Source organism: Chelon labrosus (genome assembly GCF_963514085.1).
Source record: "Chelon labrosus genome assembly, chromosome: 21".
Classification (NCBI taxonomy): Eukaryota; Metazoa; Chordata; class Actinopteri; order Mugiliformes; family Mugilidae; genus Chelon; species Chelon labrosus.
The window spans coordinates 16,772,402-16,793,822 of NC_140354.1; the positions used below are offsets into that span (position 1 = coordinate 16,772,402).

At 41.2% G+C, this 21,421-nt stretch overlaps 1 protein-coding gene and 1 gene segment (V, D, J or C); one reads left to right on the plus strand and one right to left on the minus strand.

The window, feature by feature from the left end:
• Nucleotides 1–3,237: 3,237 nt before the first annotated feature.
• LOC311506179 (T-cell receptor beta chain C region-like) lies at nucleotides 3,238–6,823 on the plus strand. The segment is given in 6 exons: nucleotides 3,238–3,278; nucleotides 3,537–3,649; nucleotides 5,101–5,448; nucleotides 5,543–5,566; nucleotides 5,654–5,760; nucleotides 6,394–6,823.
• Nucleotides 6,824–9,652: 2,829 nt separating this feature from the next.
• Nucleotides 9,653–15,895, minus strand: LOC311506180 (complement C1q tumor necrosis factor-related protein 4-like; the record flags this gene model as incomplete). The annotated part of the gene is made up of 8 exons (XM_084570057.1): nucleotides 9,653–9,658; nucleotides 9,741–10,013; nucleotides 10,140–10,384; nucleotides 11,286–11,369; nucleotides 13,591–13,741; nucleotides 13,868–14,112; nucleotides 15,016–15,099; nucleotides 15,880–15,895. 8 exons carry the CDS (start codon nucleotides 15,893–15,895, stop codon nucleotides 9,653–9,655), a joined length of 1,104 nt encoding a protein of 367 aa, XP_084426183.1.
• Between the last annotated feature and the right edge of the window lie 5,526 nt (nucleotides 15,896–21,421).

A 21,421-nucleotide genomic window follows, 5' to 3' on the forward strand; every position in this document is an offset into this window, starting at 1 on the left:
AACCCCTCAGGTGATTCGTTTGCCGCTGAAGCGTTCGAAGCACTTGAACTGCTTCGAACGTCACTCAAGTGCTTCAAACGTCACTAGTCACGTGACCGAACCACGCCTCGGCACAGTGGTTCGATACAATTGCTTCATGAGCTACGGCGCATGTGTCGGAGCCTCGGGCGTCAGAGGGCCATCACTAGGTCTCCCTCGTGCCTCCAAAACAGTTGTGACTCATCAGAGAATGAACATAGGCCTTCTGAGGGTGTCCTGTGGTGTCAGAATGGGGGGGGGGGGCTTTGGGTCCTATGTGTTGAGGGGAGGGGCCTCTGTGGATCATCCCACAGATACTTGATCGGTTTGGGATCTAGGGAATTTGGAGGCCAGGTCAAAACCTTGTGCTGTGTCAGGCTGCATCCTGCTGGGTGTCACCGCTATGGGGTGAGGTTGCCTGGTCTGGTCTAGGTGGGTGGTGCATGTCTAAGTAACATCTTCTGTCAGTGGTCATAATGTTGTGGCTGATGGGTTTATATGTAGGTTTTATTTTGGTTCCGCAGCAATGATTTTTTTTGGGGGAGTACCATAAAAAAAGTCTTATAACCTCCCAATGTTTTTAAATTTTAGGCCTGCCTGAAAACAAACTGTACTATGTATTAAATGTTCTCTTTTTTTAAGCATGATCACGTGTAGTTTTCAGTAAATTATATTATCTAAGCTTATCCTGTTTTAATGACTGAACAATATAGCTTATAATAAACTTGATGAGAAACACACTGATCATGTTCCTATTCAAAAAAAGCTTCTGTCTCATTTCTTCACTGAAATTCCAGCAGCACCGCAGAGCTGATCAGTGAGATAACCACCCAGGTGCTAGAACAGAGAGAGAAATGACTGTCTGTCACACACAGTCTGACTGCTGCACATCCATGTCTCATTCATTTTAATTCTCATGCTTTTCTTATTTATTCTTTAATTGAGTCTACTGTATCAGCAGAAAGAGTCTCCTCTGGACTTAGAAGGAAAGTTTAAGAGTTGATCATACCCTGACCTCTGCTGGCTGAATTTGGCATTACATTTTTTTTTGACAAAATCAAAAAAGTGGAAATATTACATATCAAATAGCGTTTACGTGTAAATACGAGCAGATGGGTGTAACTGAATGGACGACTGATTAAGAGTTGAAACGCTTTAATGTTCTCAGAGTTTCCTGAGACTGGAGCAAATCTAGCAAACTGGATGGATTAGCTAAATTGTCTGCTGAGCAATGTCTGGTTCATCTTTTCATCTTAAAATTCAAGATTCAAAGACATACATTATTTATTCTGATCAGTAATAAAATAATAATAATAATTAAAACAAGATAACCAAAGATGTGATTACACGGACAAATTTTATCAAACCAACTTGGTTAGACATTTCTATGCTAGTAATGCCAATCATGTATAATCTTTGGGTTGACAATCACTGCCCTACGGAGGAATTTAAGGCAGCAATCAAAACCAGTACAGGCCTGGAAACGTCGATCTGCTGTGTTGTTAGTATTTCACGTCCAGTTGAGTGGTTGTGAATTTTATTTTGCGGGGAAAACATAGAGTTTGGGATAATTTAAAGCCAGATTGGAACAAAACCAAAGTGCGTTTGCGTGTGTGCATGTTGTCCACCAGTTGCTGTGATAAGGTAAGAATTTATTAGTTTTATTTGCCACATGCATGGTTATACATACTACAATGCACAGTGAAATGTGTTTTTCATACCTGCAGTGAGTAGTAAAAAATGTAATACAGTAAAAACAGTAATAATTGCACAGAGCATTATACATGTATAAATGTAAAACTGAGAAAAATAAAATAAAATATAGACTATAGACTTGAAATGTAAACTTAAAGGGGGGTAGCTCATAAATATATACATTTACAATATTTTAAAGTAGCTATGTGATTAAAGTGCAGTAATGCGGTGGTATTTAAGACCGATTAAGGCTCAGAGTTGAGCAGACGGATGGCATGGGGATAGAAACTCTTCTTCGGCTTCTCAGTCTTTGTCCTCAGACAGCGCAAACGGAGAGTGTCCGGGGCTACTGGGCTGTTCCAGGATCTTCTTGGCCCTCAACCTCCAAAGTTTTGTGTAAATGTCCTGCAGGTTGGGGGGAGGGGAGTTCTGATGGTCCTCTCTGCTGAACGGACCACCCTTATGAGATCCATGAAGCCCTGCCTGGTGCAATTTCCCATCCAGGTGGTGATGCTCCCACGGGTGTGTTGGTGGTTAGCTGCAGAAGATTTCTATGCTTAGGCTGCACTAGCGTGAGCAATCTGGGTGTTAAACTAAATATTAATCGAACATTCGGCCGTCTCTCCCAAACCCTTACTCTGGCGTGGGACGCAATTGCTGACAACAGTGCAACTGGGCGTGACGAAGAGGTGTGACCCCCCGAAAAACGTCACTTCCTCCGGGGCACCTACTGCACGTAGAAACTCGCAGTCTTCTTTTTCCTTTCTGAATCTTTTCTTAGCTGTCACAGAAATAGTGCCTTAGCCTCAGCCTCAGCCAGAGTCAGCCCTGCACAGCTGCCACTCTCAGGCGCAGAGGAAGATGGAGGCCGAGATACGGAGGAGCTGGGTGGGGGTGGGGGGGTGAGAAGGCGAGAGCAGCGAAGAGAAGTCAGGTTTTTGTGTAGTGCTTTTTCACTGTGGGGACAGGGGGGGCACGGTGATACAATCCAATAGAGCCGCCGTACAAAAACCTCCTCCATTTAGCATGCATTGAGTCGATTGTTGCAGGTCGCCTGGGACAACCTTGCAGCAATAAAATGGGCTATTTTTTAAAAAGCAAAGGATTATCCTCATCCTGGCACTGCATAGAAACCACATTAAGTGGTGAAATTTGTTTAGAATACAACAAAATTTAAAAACAAACTCTGCATCTTTTGGGTTTTAGTCACTCGTCTTAGTAGGACAGCAAAGTCAGATGAAACCAAGCCCATTTTCTTTGCTGAAACCAGAGTGGTTTCGTGGATATTTAGCCAGTTTCCAAGTGTGAGATTTGGTACTTTTTGCTAAAGGATGCAGTCAGTGTGAGACTACAGCTCCGGCGTACTTTGGAAGGGGGACGAAACTAACTGTTCTTGGTGAGTCAAAGTTCTCAGTTCACCACAAAAAAATAAAATAAAATGTTAACAAGGTTTGACAATGATTAGCTAAAAAAAAAAAGCTTAAATATTTCTTCTTAACCTCGTTGCTTTTTGATTTCGAGCTCATGCATTGTGCCGGCTATGAAACCCGGATCAACTGTTTTAGGTAGAAAATACAATTAAAGGCAGATTCTACTCACTTATGAACAGTTTATTTAGATTTGATGTGCCCTTCACTACTAAGACTGACTGACATGGTGCAAGTGGTGATGAATGCAACTTAAATTATCAACTTAAAAAATGTCGAAATGTTTTATGTTGAAATTTTGAGGGTGATATTTGGCAGAAAGCAGCTTAAAATCGTTGTCAGATAGAGCAGGATTGCGCCGCAAATCTCACGTGTGTAGAAACGTGACAAGTAAAGAGTTAGAAGAACTGCAAAGAGGAGCAGTAGGAAGAGTTTTTGTAGGAGTTTGAGAGCACTGTGTTCATTCTCTGAGGCATATTTTGGAGCTGGGACTAAACTGACTGTCTTAGGTAAGAAAAAAAAAATAATAAAATATATATATATATATATCCACAGCTTGTTAACATGAGAGAGTCAACGTCCGATGCTTGGACTCTGCTTTCGGGTGATTTTATTTATCTGCAGATGATGTAGTATTCTCTCTTTTTTTTTTTTTTTTTAAAAAAGAAAGAAAGTCAAATGCATTAGGAGTTATTTTTGTTTCAAACAAATCAGCCGTCTCTCGTTCAGAAAACTGCAGGAGGAATAAAAGAGTTGGCTCCGTGCCCGGGCTATTGCTCCCGGCGACGGTTCGTATAAGCTCTGTGAGCAAAAGTGTTTCCACTCAGAGGTTTAGATTTCGACGAAAAGCAAACACACAGACTGTGCTAAGGTTTGAAAAAGTAATTTAATCCAATGTAACATATTTAGATATATTTGCATGTTAGTTTAGTCACTGTTTGGCTTCTCTTTACCCTATTCTCTAAGATTTATCAAAAAGGAAAGCTTTGAGTTTGTAATTTTGTCTTTCTGAAAAGAGCAAAAGACTTGGTAGTGGGGCGAAATTGGCTGTCTTAGGTAAGAAATTATCATTAATATACTCTACACATCTCTGTAAATTTATAACTTCAGCCTTCTGTTTTGTTAAGTTTAGTATTGTAGATGCAAATCTGTACCTCGGGGGATGTGCCTCCTTATTTCTGAGAAGAAACCAGGTTTCAACGCAAGTTTGAAACAAACAATGCAATATGTTATCTGGTTTGTTTGGCATGACAAAATCCAATAATGTTTATGATGCCTCAGCTCCTATTGGCAAAGTCAAGCTCCTCTAAAGCTCATTGATTAAGCTCTTAAATATGTTAAAAGTTTGATTAAGACCTGACTGACTTGACGTCTGGCAGAATTAAGCCTAAAACACTGAAATGTGTTTACCGAACCCTAACCCTAATTCTCTGTTGTTTCGAGCTAACTGCCTACTACATCTACGTGCCACACACACCGATCAACCACAACATTAAAACCACTGACAGGAGAAGTGGATAACATTGACCATCTTGTGACAATACAATGTTCTGCTGGGAAACTTTTGGACCTGGCATTCATTGGTGTGGATGTTACTTAGGCATGTAGCACCCACCTAGACCAGACCAGGCACCCCCACCCCATAGCAATGACACTCCTGGTATCTCTAGGATAATCCATAGAGACCTCTGCCCTCAAACCATAGGACCCATAGGACCCCCACTAACAACATTCCCTTGCCAGACACCACAGGACACCCTCAGAAGGCCCATTCTCTGATGAGTCACAACTGTTTTGTAGACACAAAGGAGACCTAAGGTGGTCATAATGTTAAGCCTGATTGGTGTATTTAGTCAGCAGACATGACTGTGGTATCTATCTTCTCATCTTAACAATAAAGCAATGAAATCATAGTTCCCAAAACCGTCCAACAACCCTAATCATTTGTTTCCATTGACAGAATCAAACCGCAATGCCACAGCGCCAACAGTGAAAGTTCTTCCACCGTCGGAAAAAGAATGCCAAAACCAGTACGAAAAGAGAAACAAGAAGACCTTGGTGTGTGTGGCCTCTGGTTTCTACCCAGACCATGTCAGCGTGTCCTGGCAGGTCGACGGGGAGGACGTCGCAATCGACGTGGCGACCGATCGCTCTGCCCGCCCTGATGGCGGCAATTACACCATCACCAGCCGGCTGAAGGTCAAGCTTGCACATTGGTTCACACCCGGCAGGAATTTCACCTGTATTGTCAGCTTCTTCAACGGGGAGAAGACTGTTAACTACACTGGCCACGTCAAAGGCATTAACGGTATTAGCAACGTTTCGTGTAATGATATGAAACCCTAAACTCATATTTGCACACACAAAAAAAAAAACATTTCATCTTCTTGTTTTCTTCTCAGGACCAGGAGCTCGACAGATAAGAGGTAAAGTTTTGTGCGAACCCGAACTTCTCAAAATGTCGACTTCTCCTCGTCATGTCGGTCTCTGAACTGCTGCGAAATTTTCTGCAGAAAACTACCTGAGAGTCACGCATGCTGCCAAGCTGTCCTACGTGGTGTTGATCTTCAAGAGCAGCGTCTACGGGCTCTCCGTGGTGATCTTGGCGCTGAGGCTTCAGGTTCGTGATCACACCGCTGACCGTCCCGCAAGACACGGCCCTGATCTTACATGATTTGATTTAAAAGAGCCGGACAGAACATGAAGCCCCTCTCAGAGATAGAATTGACCATTGCGAGAAGCTGCAACTTACAGTTCTGTATCAAATTTATTTTAGGTGTAGCTATGCTGAAAAGTAGCCTGAAGCACATCGTCTTTTTTAGATAAATGTTTCTATCATTACCTTCTACATTCTAGTTTGTCTCGCCTTTAATTTTCTTGGATAGTCGCATAAACTGCCTGTTTTATATGTCCCAAAATCCAGTGATTAAAGAAAGAGATCTAATCCAAAAAGAGGATGCCGTCGTTGCCGTTGGCCTTTTCTCCTGCAGAATATTTTAAAATTTTAATGCTCTAAGTACGTTTATCTGATTTTTCACCTCGTTGAATGGAGGCTGTGAAAAATCTTTCCACATGTGTTAGTGAGCAGTTTGCCAAAATCACATGCAAAAAAAAAAAAAAAACATACTGTAAGGAACTGACACATCTGTACATCTGGAAGGGGTTTGTACGAGTTCAAAAATACGAATCATTTTTAAATAAATTACTGACATGGTGTCTTTTCTTTGCTTTTCTTTTCTTCTCTCTGCTGCAGGGTTCTCTTGGAAAACGGAACGACTGAGACCTGAGCCCAGCACCTGCACCTGCGCTCATCCTGGTGGTTTATCTATTAATAACAGCGTTTTGCTTTCAGATTCAAACGTGCTTCACTGAAAAGCTTGTGAACAGCATGAATACTCTTGTTAATGCTTAACTGTGCTGCCTGTTTGTGCTTAATGCTGAACAAACAATAAAATTGTTTTAGAAGAGACGAATGACTCTGATTAGTTCTTTTACGTCTGAAGTGACAGAAGACGCAACATATCCAAACCTTCTCACATTAAAAGCACTGACAGGAGAAGTAAATTAGCGAGGTGTTGACCTGGCCTCCAAATCCTCTAGATCCCAAACTGATCAAGTATCTGTGGGATGATCCACAGAGGCCCCTAAACTCAACCCATAGGACCCAAAGGCCCCCACTAACAACGTGTTGCCAGACACTACAGGACACCCTCAGAAGGCCCATGTCCATTCTCTGATGAGTCACCACTGTTTTGGAGGCACAAGAGAGACCTACACAATATTAGGAAGGTGGTCATAATGTTATGCCTGATCGGTATATGTCAGCCTTCATTGCATTGCACACTCAGCAGGGAGGTATTTTTACCCGCTTATCTGTTGGTTTTCTGTGAGCTCAACCTTTTTTATTTCTGGCACATGTTTCCATGAAGCTAGCTCCATAAACTGGGACGTTTGAGTTTTTATGAGAAAGGACCTCTCTAAAGACAAACCCATGCCTGTGGATTTCTCCCAAATCTAATTTCTCCACTCCAGCATGACCATATTTCTTTATGTACATAGCTACATTGCCTCACTGCAGGTTTAAGTAAGTGTTCAAAATGCGAGCCGACTCCACAGTTCAACAACAGGAAATCAATACTCTCTCTCTCTGCACAGAAGAAGGTCGAGGGCTGCTGCCGGTGAGAAGCAAACTGGGGCGCGAAAAGCCTGCGGAGGCGTTGAGAGCGTCGTCAGAGGAGAGGATGTGGTCGCAGGTCGGGCTGCAGGCTGCCGAGAAAAACGGCAGAGGTGCAGACTTCTGCTTCACCGCAACCTTTGCACCGGTGCAACAGCTCCCTCGACTGCAGGGCTGCAGAGACAAACAGCTGTTGCCGTGTCAACTGATGCTTGAACAGCTGTTCAGTAGGATCTGCTGCAGCAACCTGAATATAAAGAATATAGTTTTATATGCATGTTGCATTCTCTAAGGTCTTTCCATGTTGTCAAGCGAAGCCAGTATTGGTACTGTCATAATAAGAGTTTGAGGGCGTTGTGTGATACAAGCATTGTCAGGACGTCAGTTTCCACCACTAAGACATTCATTTTAATGAAAAATGAATGATGATCAGCTCAAGATCAACCACTGAAAAACAACTGAGCTTGTGACACACTATCAGAGGATAATGGACAGTACTCCTATTGGATATTTGTATGAAAGGTTAATATGGGTGTATGTATTCGTCCATTTTAGCCCAATGTCTCAAAGAGATACACCGATCAGGCAACATCCTGGCAACAGAATGGTGTTAGTGGGGGCCTCTGGGTCCTATGGGTTGAGGGGAGGGGCCTCTGTAGATCGTCCCACAGATACTTGATCAGTTTGGGGTCTAGAGAATTTGGAGGCCAGGTCAACACCTTGTGCTGTTCTTCATGTTTAATTGAGTTGTTCCTAAAGCGTTTTTGTGTGTGTGACTGTGTCATTGCTATGGGGTCGGGGTGCCTGTTCTGGTCTAGGTGGGTGCTACATGTCTAAATAACATCCATACGATTAAATGGTTTTCCAGCAGAATATTGACTTGTCACAAGAAGGTCAATGTTATTTACTTCTACTGTCAGTTGTTTTAATGTTGTGGCTGCTCAGTATAGGTATAGAGAGACTGTTGTCCAGTTTCAGGAGGATGGTCTTCTTAGTCAAGGCCATCGATATGTGATTTATATATTTAAGTGGTAACAGAAAAGGAAGTAGCAATGGTAGCTGAATCTGAAAACCTTGTAGTCCATAAGCCTTTACGTCAACTGGTGAGGCTACGTTAGTAAGTTTAAAAAATAAATAAATAAATAAAAAAAAGTAGGAATAGGTAAATCTGAATTTTGTTCTTTTAATTAAAAAAGATTTGTAATTATATTTGAAAATATAAAGTTATATATTAGCTGTAACCCCTATCCCTGAGTAAAAAATCGCAGTGCCATTCTCAAAATAGTCAAAAAGCAGTCCTGCAGAGGTACAACATTGATATTTAGGTTTAAATATTAAATATACTTCATATGGAACCCTACTCAGCCCTTGAATTTTTAACTTAAATGAAAAAGGTAACACATTATTGTAATAGAAGCTGTACATGACTGACATCCCAAAGCCAAACCATGGATGTGTCTGTTACAATATGCAATATGTGTCTCCATCTGCTGGGCAATCCATGCATGTCATTACCTTAATTCAAACACTTGAAGACTTCCATGTAAATAGGTTAAACGCATTTCGCCACAAGTGAAGCCAGCCTCAGAAATAGAAAAAAGAAAACTAAAATTCAAACAGCAACACCATAGAGTTTTATTATTTTTTAAGCTAATTGTTTCGGGTATCTATCTCACTGTTGCAAACCAACCTTGATTGCCACTACTAGCTTGCCATGTCCAACAATTGGTATGCTACAAATAAGACAAATAATTATGAGCATCAGTTTTCTTTAACCCTTAAATGTATGGACTTCTACTGTACATACAATGTGTTTCTACAGACCCAATATTTAACAGTGCATATGTACTGTCTTTAAAGCAATAGTCTCAGATACATCTTCAAAGAGCAAAACTTTACAGTATCACACTAAGCCTGGCCACCCAAGTGCTGCACCGTAGACTGTATGAAGATGGACGGCGGAACAGCTCCTCGAATGTGAAGCCAAAGCAAGTAGAGCTCCCCCTGGTGGCTGGGTGCAGTATAGGTCATAAGCTCCACCCCCTCTATGTTAGTGGATGGGACTTGGGCCGAACTAAAACACTAAAATACACGTCAAATAATTTTTTTTCAAAGATGGTTTCAGTCATTTTAGGTAGTTAATATAATACTGATGCATTCCCAAGTGTCCATTTTTCTGATAAGTTTTGTTTTAGTTTTAGTATTTGACGCTGTAGAGACTACATGTGACATCATGATGACTACCAGTTGCCATGCCAACCGCTCTGTGAAGGTAGGACCATGAGATTTGAGGAAAAAAAAAAAAAATAATAAGGATAGTGTATAATCCAACATTTCTTTATAACTGGAGATAACAGCATAAACAGAATGAAAGACAATCACATACACAAGCACAAGGTTAATGCAAGACAAACCAGCAGAATTACACTAGATGGAGCAAAACTCCGTTCTGCTCTGTCGGTCAGCGTGTTCATGTTGTGGCTTAAACTGGGCAGTGGACAGGAGAAGCCAGAGCCATACTTCTCTCCCAACATGGGAGCACCCTCACTCGCCAGCAGGATGCCAGAGAAGTTGATAGTTTTGGAGTGAGAGTCGGCCCAGGCACATGATCCTGCCTTTTGTTTTATCCACACCCGGTCACCTTCCTGAAGTTCCACCATGAAGTAACAAGTGTTGAGGACTGAGGCACCATCAAACACCTGGGTGATAGGAGTAGGGAGGAGAATGGGTTTTTTAGACACACTGATCAGCTTAGTTTTCAAATATCTAAATCACCTATGACTGTCAGTTAGTTTGTTTAATTAGTCTGGTGTTGTCTTGAGTACCTGAGCATGGCAGACCATCATTTTCCTGTAGTTGACAATGACGTGCCAGAAGTTGTTGAGTTCTCCGCGGCACAGCTGGGCAGAAAACACAAACTGGTAGATGCCAGCGAGTGGTGCAGTGAAAATACCTGTCTTATTGTCATAGGCAGAGCCCTGGTTCACCAACACCTGGTTGAAGACCACTGGGTCGACAAGGATCTCTCTCAGCTGTCCTTGGTAGGTGGCGAAAAACAAAACAGCGCCCCCTACAGCACAGATGGTTGTGTCACAGTTTGTATGTAAAAATGCTGGATCCCTATGCCGTGTCATTTCATGACCTTTTTGAGTTAGAGTTAGCATTAACATTCATTTTAATGTATTTCTATGTATATGTGCGCAGGGTTAGGGTTAGGGTTAAGGCTCATTTAACATATTGTGATACATAGACGCCGTAACCTACACATGTAGCCTACATCGGTGCAAGCCATTTATACTTGTACGCTTATCAGTCTGGCTTACTCTGTGAAAACTCCATCCTAGTTGGCGCTGTGTCTTTTTTGCCAATTGGCTTCATTTTTGTTTCTACTTCCTGCTTCACTTTCAACATAACCTTTCGCTGAACTTTCGCTGAAGACAAGTCCTACAAATGTTTGTATCTCCGAACCTCTTCAGCTAACCTTTCCTCAATGTGTTCCGTCTTTATTGATCCAAAACCGTCAGTTCGAAAATTGTGGAGATGGAGAAGCAGCTGGAATTAGTAAAGCGGTAATACGCTACTACCAAGCGGACCAATCAACTCTTGTGGTCTGCATCGTCATGACGGGTAGTTCCATTTTTGGGAAGGTGCATGTCAGGCTGTGGCGTTAGGGTCTGCGTAAGGTCTTTGTAGGGTTTGGGCTGACGCTGTTGCTATTATTGATGTTGAAGTATAAACCGCACATTAGGGTAAGGGGTTAGGGTTGTTGTACCCTATGCGCGCAAACACACACAACGCTTGGGTTATACAGTACACAATATAGTTACAGGTGCGCACACACTTCCTACCCTGTTTTCTGGCTGCTGTGAGACGGGGGGTCTGTTTTGAGAAAAGAAAGGGTGGCTCATTACATGCTGTACCAGTATCAGGAGCTGAGGGCCGATGGGTCACTCGCCGGTCGGATCACTCACCATTTCCACTGGGCTTGCAAAAGCCAAACTGGTAACGCACAGCACAGTCACACTCACGGTCACAGTTCCAAAAAAGGAACTTCTCTGCAACAAACAGCAAACACAAGGTAGGGAACAAAAGAAAAATCTGATGCAATTAGACAAGTTACAATTAATCAATAATTGATAATAATAATTAATGAGACTGGCTAACAAATAGGTACCTTGGCGGCTCTCATCTCAGCTTAGAGCTAAACAGCACTAACATATACTGCAAGGATTCAGTAAATGTGTCCCTATGTCCAGAAGTCAAAGTCCACCTGCTACTGTTTTGTCACAAAGTCTGTTGGCTGAAATATGTCTGCAACCCACACCTGCCAAACAAATATATACAGTTGTGCTCGCAAGTTTACATAAACTGGCACAATTTGTGATTTGATTATCTGGCCATTTTTCAGAGAATATAAATGATAAGAGAAAAACTTTTTTTTACTCATGGTTAGTGAATTGATGGTTAATGGCCTGATAACATGCACACATTTTGACACAAATGTCATCCATGTTAATATGGGTGTATATATTTGTCTAGCCCAATGTGTTTTATTAATTCACTGTGACCTTTATCTTTGAACATTAATCTCATCCTCGCATCCAGGTGAGCATTTGTGCCACATTTGAAAACTCTCTTAAGACCTTCCCGAGAGATACACTAACCAGGTATAACACTACGACCACGTTGCTAATACATCCTGGCAACAGAATTGTGTAAGTGGGGGCCTCTGGGTCCTATGGGTTGAGGTGAGGGGCCTCTGTGGATCGTCCCACAGATACTTGGTCAGTTTGGGATCTAGAGAATATGGAGGCCAGGTCAACACCTTGTGCTGTTCTTCATGTTTTTGTTTTAGTTGTTCCTAAAGCGTTTTTGTGTCTGCCCCTGTGTCAGGCTGCATCTTGCTGGGGATGGCTGCTGCGATCAAGGAGTGTCATTGATATGGGATGGGGGTGCCTGGTCTGATCTAGGTGGGTGGTATACGTCTAAGTAACATCCACACGAATAAATGCCAAGTCCAAAAGTTTCCCAGCAGAACACTGTATTGTCACAAGATTGTCAATGTTATTTACTTCTACTGTCAGTGGTTTTAATGTTGTGCCTGATCAGTAGGTGTAGAGAAACTGTTTTCCATTTTCAGGAGGATGGTATTCTTAGTCACCGTCAAGGCCATCGATATGTGATTTACATATTTAAGTAGTAACAGAAAAGGAAGTAGCAATGGTAGCTGAATTCGAAAACCTTCTAGTCCATAAGCTTTTGCTTCAACTGGTGAGTCTACCTTAGTAAGTTTAAAAAAAAATGTAGGAATAGGTAAATCTGAATTTTGGTCTTTTAATTAAAAAAGATTTGTAATTATATTTGAAAATATAAAGTTTTATATTAGTTGTAACCCCTATCCCTGAGTAAAAAATGACGGTGCCATTCTCAAAATAGTCAAAAAGCAGTCCTGGAGAGGTACAACTTTGATATTTAGGTTTAAATATTAAAAATACTTCATATGGAACCCTACTCAGCTCTTGAATTTTTAACTTAAATAAAAAAGGTAACACATTATTGTAATAGAAGCTGTACATGACTGACATCCCAAAGCCAAACCATGGACATGTCTGTTACAATATGCAGTGTGTGTCTCCATCTGCTGGGCAATCCAAGTGCTGCACCATAGACTGTATAAAGATGGACGGCGGATCAGCTCCTCAAAAGTGAAGCCAAAGCAAGTAGATCTCCCCCTGGTGGCTGGCTGCAGTATAGGTCATAAGCCCCACCTCCTCCATGTTAGTGGGTGGGACTTGGGCCAAAATAAAACACTAAAATACACGTCAAATAATTTTTTTTCAAAGATGATTTCAGTCATTTTGGGTAGTTAATATAATACTGATGCATTCCCAAGTGTCCATTTTTCTGATAAGTTTTGTTTTAGTTTTAGTATTTGACGCTGTAGAAACAGGATGTGACATCATGATGACTACCAGTTGCCATGCCAACCGCTCTGTGAAGGTAGGACCATGAGATTTGAGGAAAAAAAAAAAAAATAATAAGGATAGTGTATAATCCAACATTTCTTTATAACTGGAGATAACAGCATAAACAGAATGAAAGACAATCACATACACAAGCACAAGGTTAATGCAAGACAAACCAGCAGAATTACACTGGACAGAGCAAAACTCCTTTCTGCTCTGTCGGTCAGCGTGTTCATGTTGTGGCTTAAACTGGGCAGTGGACAGGAGAAGCCAGAGCCATACTTCTCTCCCAACATGGGAGCACCCTCACTTGACAGCAGGATGCCAGAGAAGTTGATAGTTTTGGAGTGAGAGTCGGCCCAGGCACATGATCCTGGTCTTTGTTTTATCCACACCCGGTCACCTTCCTGAAGTTCCACCATGAAGTAACAAGTGTTGAGGGCTGTGGCACCACCAAACACCTGGGTGGTAGGAGTAGGGAGGAGAATGGGCTTTTTAGACATACTGATCAGTTTAGTTTTCAAATATCTAAATCACCCATGATTGTCAGTTAGTTTGTTTAATTAGTCTGGTGTTGTCTTGAGTACCTGAGCATGGCAGGCCATCATTTCCCTGTAGTTGACAATGAATTTCCAGTCGTTGTTGAGTTCTCCACGGCACAGCTGGGCAGAAAACACAAACTGGTAGATGCCAGCGAGTGGTGCAGTGAAAATACCTGTCTTATTGTCATAGGCAGAGCCCTGGTTCACCAACACCTGGTTGAAGACCACTGGGTCGACAAGGATCTCTCTCAGCTGTCCTTGGTAGGTGGCGAAAAACAAAACAGCGCCCCCTACAACACAGATGGTTGTGTCACAGTTAATATGTAAAAATGCTGGATCCCTATGCCGTGTCATTTCATGACCTATTTGAGTTAGAGTTAGCATTAACATTCATTTTAATGTATTTCTATGTGTGCAGGGTTAGGGTTAGGGTTAAGGCTCATTTAACATATTGTGATACATAGACGCCGTAACCTACACATGTAGCCTACATCGGTGCAAGCCATTTATACTTGTACGCTTATCAGTCTGGCTTACTCTGTGAAAACTCCATCCTAGTTGGCGCTGTGTCTTTTTTGCCAATTGGCTTCATTTTTGTTTCTACTTCCTGCTTCACTTTCAACATAGCGACTGAACCTTTCGCTGAACTTTCGCTGAAGACAAGTCCTACAAATGTTTGTATCTCCGAACCTCTTCAGCTAACCTTTCCTCAATGTGTTCCGTCTTTATTGATCCAAAACCGTCAGTTCGAAAATTGTGGAGATGGAGAAGCAGCTGGAATTAGTAAAGCGGTAATACGCTACTACCAAGCGGACCAATCAACTCTTGTGGTCTGCATCGTCATGACGGGTAGTTCCATTTTTGGGAAGGTGCATGTCAGGCTGTGGCGTTAGGGTCTGCGTAAGGTCTTTGTAGGGTTTGGGCTGACGCTGTTGCTATTATTGATGTTGAAGTATAAACCGCACATTAGGGTAAGGGGTTAGGGTTGTTGTACCCTATGCGCGCAAACACACACAACGCTTGGGTTATACAGTACACAATGTAGTTACAGGTGTGCACACACTTCCTACCCTGTTTTCTGGCTGCTGTGAGACGGGGGGTCTGTGGTGAGAGAAGAAAGGGTGGCTCATTACATGCTGTACCAGTATCAGGAGCTGAGGGCCGATGGGTCACTCGCCGGTCGGATCACTCACCATTTCCACTGGGCTTGCAAAAGCCAAACTGGTAACGCACAGCACAGTCACACTCACGGTCACAGTTCCAAAAAAGGAACTTCTCTGCAACAAACAGCAATCACAAGGTAGAGAACAAAAGAAAAATCTGATGCAATTAGACAAGTTACAATTAATCAATAATTGATAATAATAATTAATGAGACTGGCTAACAAATAGGTACCTTGGCGGCTCCCATCTCAGCTTAGAGCTAAACAGCACTAACATATACTGCAAGGATTCAGTAAATGTGTCCCTATGCCCAGAAGACAAAGTCCACCTGCTACTGTTTTGTCACAAAGTCTGTTGGCTGAGATATGTCTACAACCCACACCTGGCAAACAAGTATATACAGCTGTGCTTGCAAGTTTACATACCCTGGCACAATTTGTGATCTGATTATTTGACCATTTTTCAGAGAATATAAATGATAAGAGAAAAACTTATTTTTTCACTCATGGTTAGTGGCCTGATAACATGAACACAAGTTGACACAAATGGTACCATCCTCACCTGTGATCTGTTCGCTTGTAATCAGTGTGAGTGTATAAAAGGTTAGTGAGTTTCTTGTCCAAAGTCATTTGGAGTGGTGAGACCAAAATTGAACGTTTGGGCCACAACCATAAACGTTACATTTGGAGAAGAGTCAGCAAGGCCTATGATGAAAGGTACACCACTCATATCATGTAACACGGAGGTAGATCACTGATATTGTGGGGATGTGTGAGCTACAGAGGCACAGGAAACTTGGTCAAAACTGACGGCAAGGTGAATGCAGCATGTTATCAGAAAATGCTGGAGGAAAATCTGCACTCATCAGCCCGGAAGCTGCGCATGGGACGTACTTGGACGTTCCGACATGACAACGATCCAAAACACAAGGACAAGTTGACCTGTCATTGGCTACAGCAGAAAAAAAAATGAAGGTTCTGGAGTGGCCATCTCAGTCTCCTGACCTCAATATCATTGAGCCACTCTGGGGAGATCTCAAATGTGCAGTTCATGCAAGACATCCAAAGAATTTACAGCAACTGGAGGCTTTTTGCCAAGAAGAATAGGCAGCTTTACCATCTGAGAAAATGAAGAGCCTCATCCACAACTACCACAAAAGACTTCAAGCTGTCATTGATGTTAAAGGTGCCAAGAAGTGGGAAGTTTTTGTGTTATCATTCATATTCTCTGAAAAATGGCCAAGAAATCATAAATTCTGCCAGGGTATGTAAACTTATGAGCACAACTGTAAATATAAAACACCACCTGTTCGAGCAGTGGTGACAGATACCTATAGAATGGCCTTAGGCTGCCGAAGGTCTAGCCGCATTTTTACAGAGAAAATTGAGCACGAAAAAACCTACGGCATGAGTTTCAGAAAAAAAAAAAAAAACTATTTATGTGTGATAGCGCCACGTTCGCAGCCAAAAGACAACGCTGAAATCAGCCCAATCGACAAGGAGGTCGGGGAAGACGGACGGGTCAACAAAAAGCACCAGGGGTCTTTTTGGTTTCCAATTCCTACTGACAACATTACCATGAACTTAAAGGTCTACCAATCCTTTGGGGATTAATTCTGCTTTCACTAACAAATATTTAGTTCATGCTAGGACTTTTATTGGTTGGCGGTGAAATGAATGGAGGGATGAATGGAGTCGAGGTGATGGACAAAGGCAAATATAGAGAGTTAAGCACTCCTTCATAATATAATGACAAGTGATTTTTTTTCTTTCAATCTGGCTTGTTTGCCGTGTTTCAAAATTTGTAAAATTATTCTTGAACAAGATTTTAACCAAAAACCTTAAGGTTATGTTTTTCCCAGTAAAGTCCCATGCTCAGAGAAAGAGCATTGACATTGTCAGAGTCAGTTTCAGGAATGGGTTAGATGAAAGTGGAATTTGGCCTCAGGCCTGATTGGACCACAAAAAAAAAGAAAAAAAGAAAAGAAAAAAATGTCAGTCAAAGACCGGTGACCCATTTAGATGAGCCTCTCATTGGTTTACTCTAGCATTTTGTGTTGGTTTACAGAAAACAGGTGTCACACTCGGGAAACAAAGCAAATAAATGTCCCTTTAAGCAGCTGAACGTATGTTCTGTCTCAGTTCCTGGACGTACCAGAGGAAAAAGTCAAAGGAGAGTTATTAGTGGACTTACTGAACATTATGATGAATGACAATGTTCCACAATTGGAAATTTGTAAATAGGCGTCATGTTAAAGGGAAACTACTGTTTTTTGCAACCTGGACCTTATTTCTGGCATAAAATACGATCGTTTACTCACCCATATAACTTTTGTGTAAACTGTATTCCTTCGGGAGATAATTATATCAGCGTATATCCATGTAGTGGGAGTGACTGGGGCACCGAAACACAGCCTATAACGCATTATCTGCCGTGAAACTCGTTCATTTCACCAATATTTTGTTATCGTACGCTAGTGCTATTCCCGTTGAGTCCGGAGTGAGCTCCGCAACCTCAGAATTGGAAAAATATTCAGCCAATTTGCTAAAAAACTAGCAGTAGCAAATTACAGGTAAATAAGCTGACCGTCGCGGGTGTGCGCGGCACTCAGAGATGACATCATCCAGGTCAGAAGACATCATCCCCCAGATGATGATAAAAGCTAACTCCGAACTCAAAATATTGGTTAAATTAGACATTGTAATTCCAGGTTTATGATCCCAAAAGCAATGTTGACTTAAGTTGATCCTACTTTTGAAGGATACGCCGTATATACAAGTTTGACTCAACTTAAAACTTGTCTGTCATTGAGTGAAGGAGAAAATGTTTAGTCAAAATCATTTCAGTCAGTTTTCTTCATTTAAATTTTTGACCAACTTCCTAAAATAAGTTATCAGGTCACTAAAACGTGTACAGGTAACAAACTCTTGAACCAATCAGAGCCGTTACACCTCTCTCCATCCCCCTATGAAGTCCATCCAAACGACTGACCCAATGAAACATTTTCCCATCAGCTCCCTGCAAAGTAAATCTCCCTCTAATCCCTGTTGTTCCAGTCTGCTCTGTTCAGCCATAAAAGCCGTTACCTAAAAGAGACGGACGAAGGTCAGATTTGTTTCTTGATGTCATTATCAGCTATCACCGACCTGTAGCGATTGGCTAAACAACTTTAGGGATACTATGTTTAAATGCTTTATTTTTATTTGCTGCCCACTTTGGGGGTAATCCAGTCGGATAAGTCTCAGTCAGTGTGGGGGAGGAATGCATTACCTAGCAAAGACTTTCAGTTCTATTATTACTGTGACTGTAATTTTAAAAAAGCATTGAACATTTGCCCGTGTTCATTAATTTTGTATGTTAAAATGTTTTTGTTTTTTTTATTATTATTTGTTTTTGCATCAACTCCATCATCCTCAGGGGATACTGAGTGACACTCATGTATCCAATTACTATTTAATTAAAAGAATCAACAAAAATTAACGAATAAGGGTTAATCTTATTTTATATGTAATTTAATATATATATATATTATTCTTAAACATTATAATTATTATTATTTTATTGTTATTAATTATATATGTGTATTTTTATCATTTATATATGTAGTTTTTAAAAAAAAATCTTAATTATATATTTTATTTATATACAGTTTTATTTCTAAATTACATATTAAATAAAATTAATCTCGTTTTATTCATATATATTAAATTACATATTAAATTAGATTAACCCTGGTTTATGCATTTCTGTTGGATACTTTGATTGAATAAATCTTTCTTTTTGGATCAACCAATAACTGGATATATCTGTCACTCAGTACAAGCGAAGGATGATGGTGTTGATGTAAAAATGCTGTCATATCCAACTGATAAGCTTTCATGGTATAAATAAATACATTATAAACATGTCAAATTTAGACCAAATAAACTAAATGTGACAAAACTGAATTGCTGCTGTCAGGGGTCAGTCAGGTTTCCTACTCTGTTTCTTTAATCCCCCCTCCACCCCACACCCCAAGCACACGCACACTGAATACATTGAATACACATTCCAGTCAGGCAGTAATTATCTTGACATCTGGCCACGTCTGTGACCTCAGTAAAACTACGCCTCTATCTGTTCTCTCCATCAGTCCTCCAGTAATCTTCTCTGGAGTCCAGAGACATATGGTCCTCATAACACCCTCGACATCTGATTGTCCGTCCGCGAGGACAGTAGTGTCAAACGGGTAACGGACATTTGGAGTACCCTCAAGCAGTATTTTACATTATGAGTTAATAGTATGATAGCTAGGGCCATGTTCAAGTGACAGTGTTTTCCAAAAAATGACACAGAAATAGATTAAAATAATATTTTGCAATATTTTATCACTAAGCAAAAATTGGCGACGGTGAAATAATCACTATTACGGTGTTGTAATTTTATTTCGTACGATGGGAGGATAATCTGACCTTCTTAGAATAAAACGCAACACATGATGCAGCATTTCTTGTGTTATGGATATTGCTAATGTCTTGTGCTACTGCTAATGAATTTACAAATCAAACGTTTTCTACTGATGCCACTTCAGATTTAAAAGGAAGTTAAATGCAGGGTGGCTTTTATTGTGAAAGATGAAGCCAGTTAAAACAGTGCATTAGTTAGTTATCGTTAATCAAATTTTTCTCTGCAAAAAAAAACAAACAAACAAAAAAAAACCTTCTTACAGTGGAGCTGTTTTAGCAGCATGGAAGTAGATCAAGGAGGCAATTAGAAGTACATAAGGAGTGTTTGTTGTAGCTTAAACGACACTTGACTGGCTCCAAAGGAAAGTAAAATGTACTCGAAAAGATGCGCAAAAACTAAAAATGTACTTCCAGACTTCCAAACAGCACATGTTTTTGCCTGTAAATTCAAAGGAGAGGGGAATTTTTCTATTCAAGCAATCATCAGTTTCTGGCAACCATCTTGAAATATATGCTACAAGCTATCTTGTCTCTATGAAGAGTCATAAAATATCCATATCCTCCTCATTTCACTCATTCTAAAAGTCTCTCAGGAAGGAGGGCTCTGAGTTTGGCCCTGCGACTCGGTGTCCCAGTTCTTCCCGTTATTCCTCTTCCTGTTCCTCTCCGCCATCACCAGAGCTGCCACCACGGTGACCAGCACGGTGGCGGTGATGACGAGCACGGTGGCAGTCTCTGCGATGCACAGCTGGCTGTCCACCCAGGCCAGTGCGGCCCCAGCCAGCTGGGGAGGGTCCTGGCACGTCACGTTGCGGTAGTCGTCGATGTGGAGGTGGCGAACGTGCAAGATCTTGCTGAAGACGCGGTGCAGCTCGCAGTCGCAGCTCCACGGGTTGCCTGGAAGGGCAAAAAAAATAAAAAGCGTTGAGTCTAAAGGTGATCAGATCGGAGCTGTCTATTAAAATGTATCAGATTTACAAAAAAATGTAAAGATGTACCCTAGAGATACTGAGATCACAAGTATACGCCTCCCTAATCAATTGAAGATTTTGACAAAAGCCAAAATTCTAAATTTACTGCTGGCTAAAACTTCATCTGATGCACCATGACATGCACATGAATGTCTCTACCAAATTCCATCCCAATCTGTGAAACGGTTGTGGGGATATTTTATTTAAAATCCCTGTTGTGACGGATTTAGTTGGCGACTCACTAAAGCCAGTGCGATTCATTCGTCGGGGACAAGAATCACGATGTTCGCTTTTACCGCCTTTAACCATGGCTATCTCTAAAATACGTAATCAATTTAATGTTACATGGCGACCTATTAAGTACACACAGTATTTTATGGATTGGCATGAAACAAGTCTTGGCTAAAGTGCTGGATCAGCCGACAAACGGACTAGCACTGCCATGCCTATTAATAGCTATGTACTGCAGTATTAGAATAAGCCTCTTAAAAAAAAAATAATGATGATTGTTTGGCTTAAAATAATTGAAATATGCCATTACACAAACACAGGATTTTTAACATCTGTTTGAGGTTTTCAATGCACTTTTATTGTTGCTATTATTTTCGTATTTATTCGTATTTCTGTCTTCGTCTTTTGCAGTTATAAACTATCATGAACACCGTTCTGTAACGTGATATAACATGGAACATAAGGAACTGTATGGTTCTGGCTTCAAACTGTCTTTGGAAGACAGAGTGCATGGAAAGTGTGATCCAAAACATTTAAAACATTTCAGTATTTCAGCAAACCTGACAGCTGAATGTGTGTGGCTGTTGTATGCAGGCTGATGAAAGTCTTAAACTTGAGGTGATGCAGGTTGTTTCCTTCCAGGACGAGAACTGCCAGACTGTAGAGAGGAGCCAGAGCATCAGTGTCTATCTGAGAGATGTTGTTGTTGCTCAGCTGGAGTACCTAGACAGATGAACGAGGGAGGTAATCAGACAAACAGGCAAACAGACATGAGACACAAGAGATGG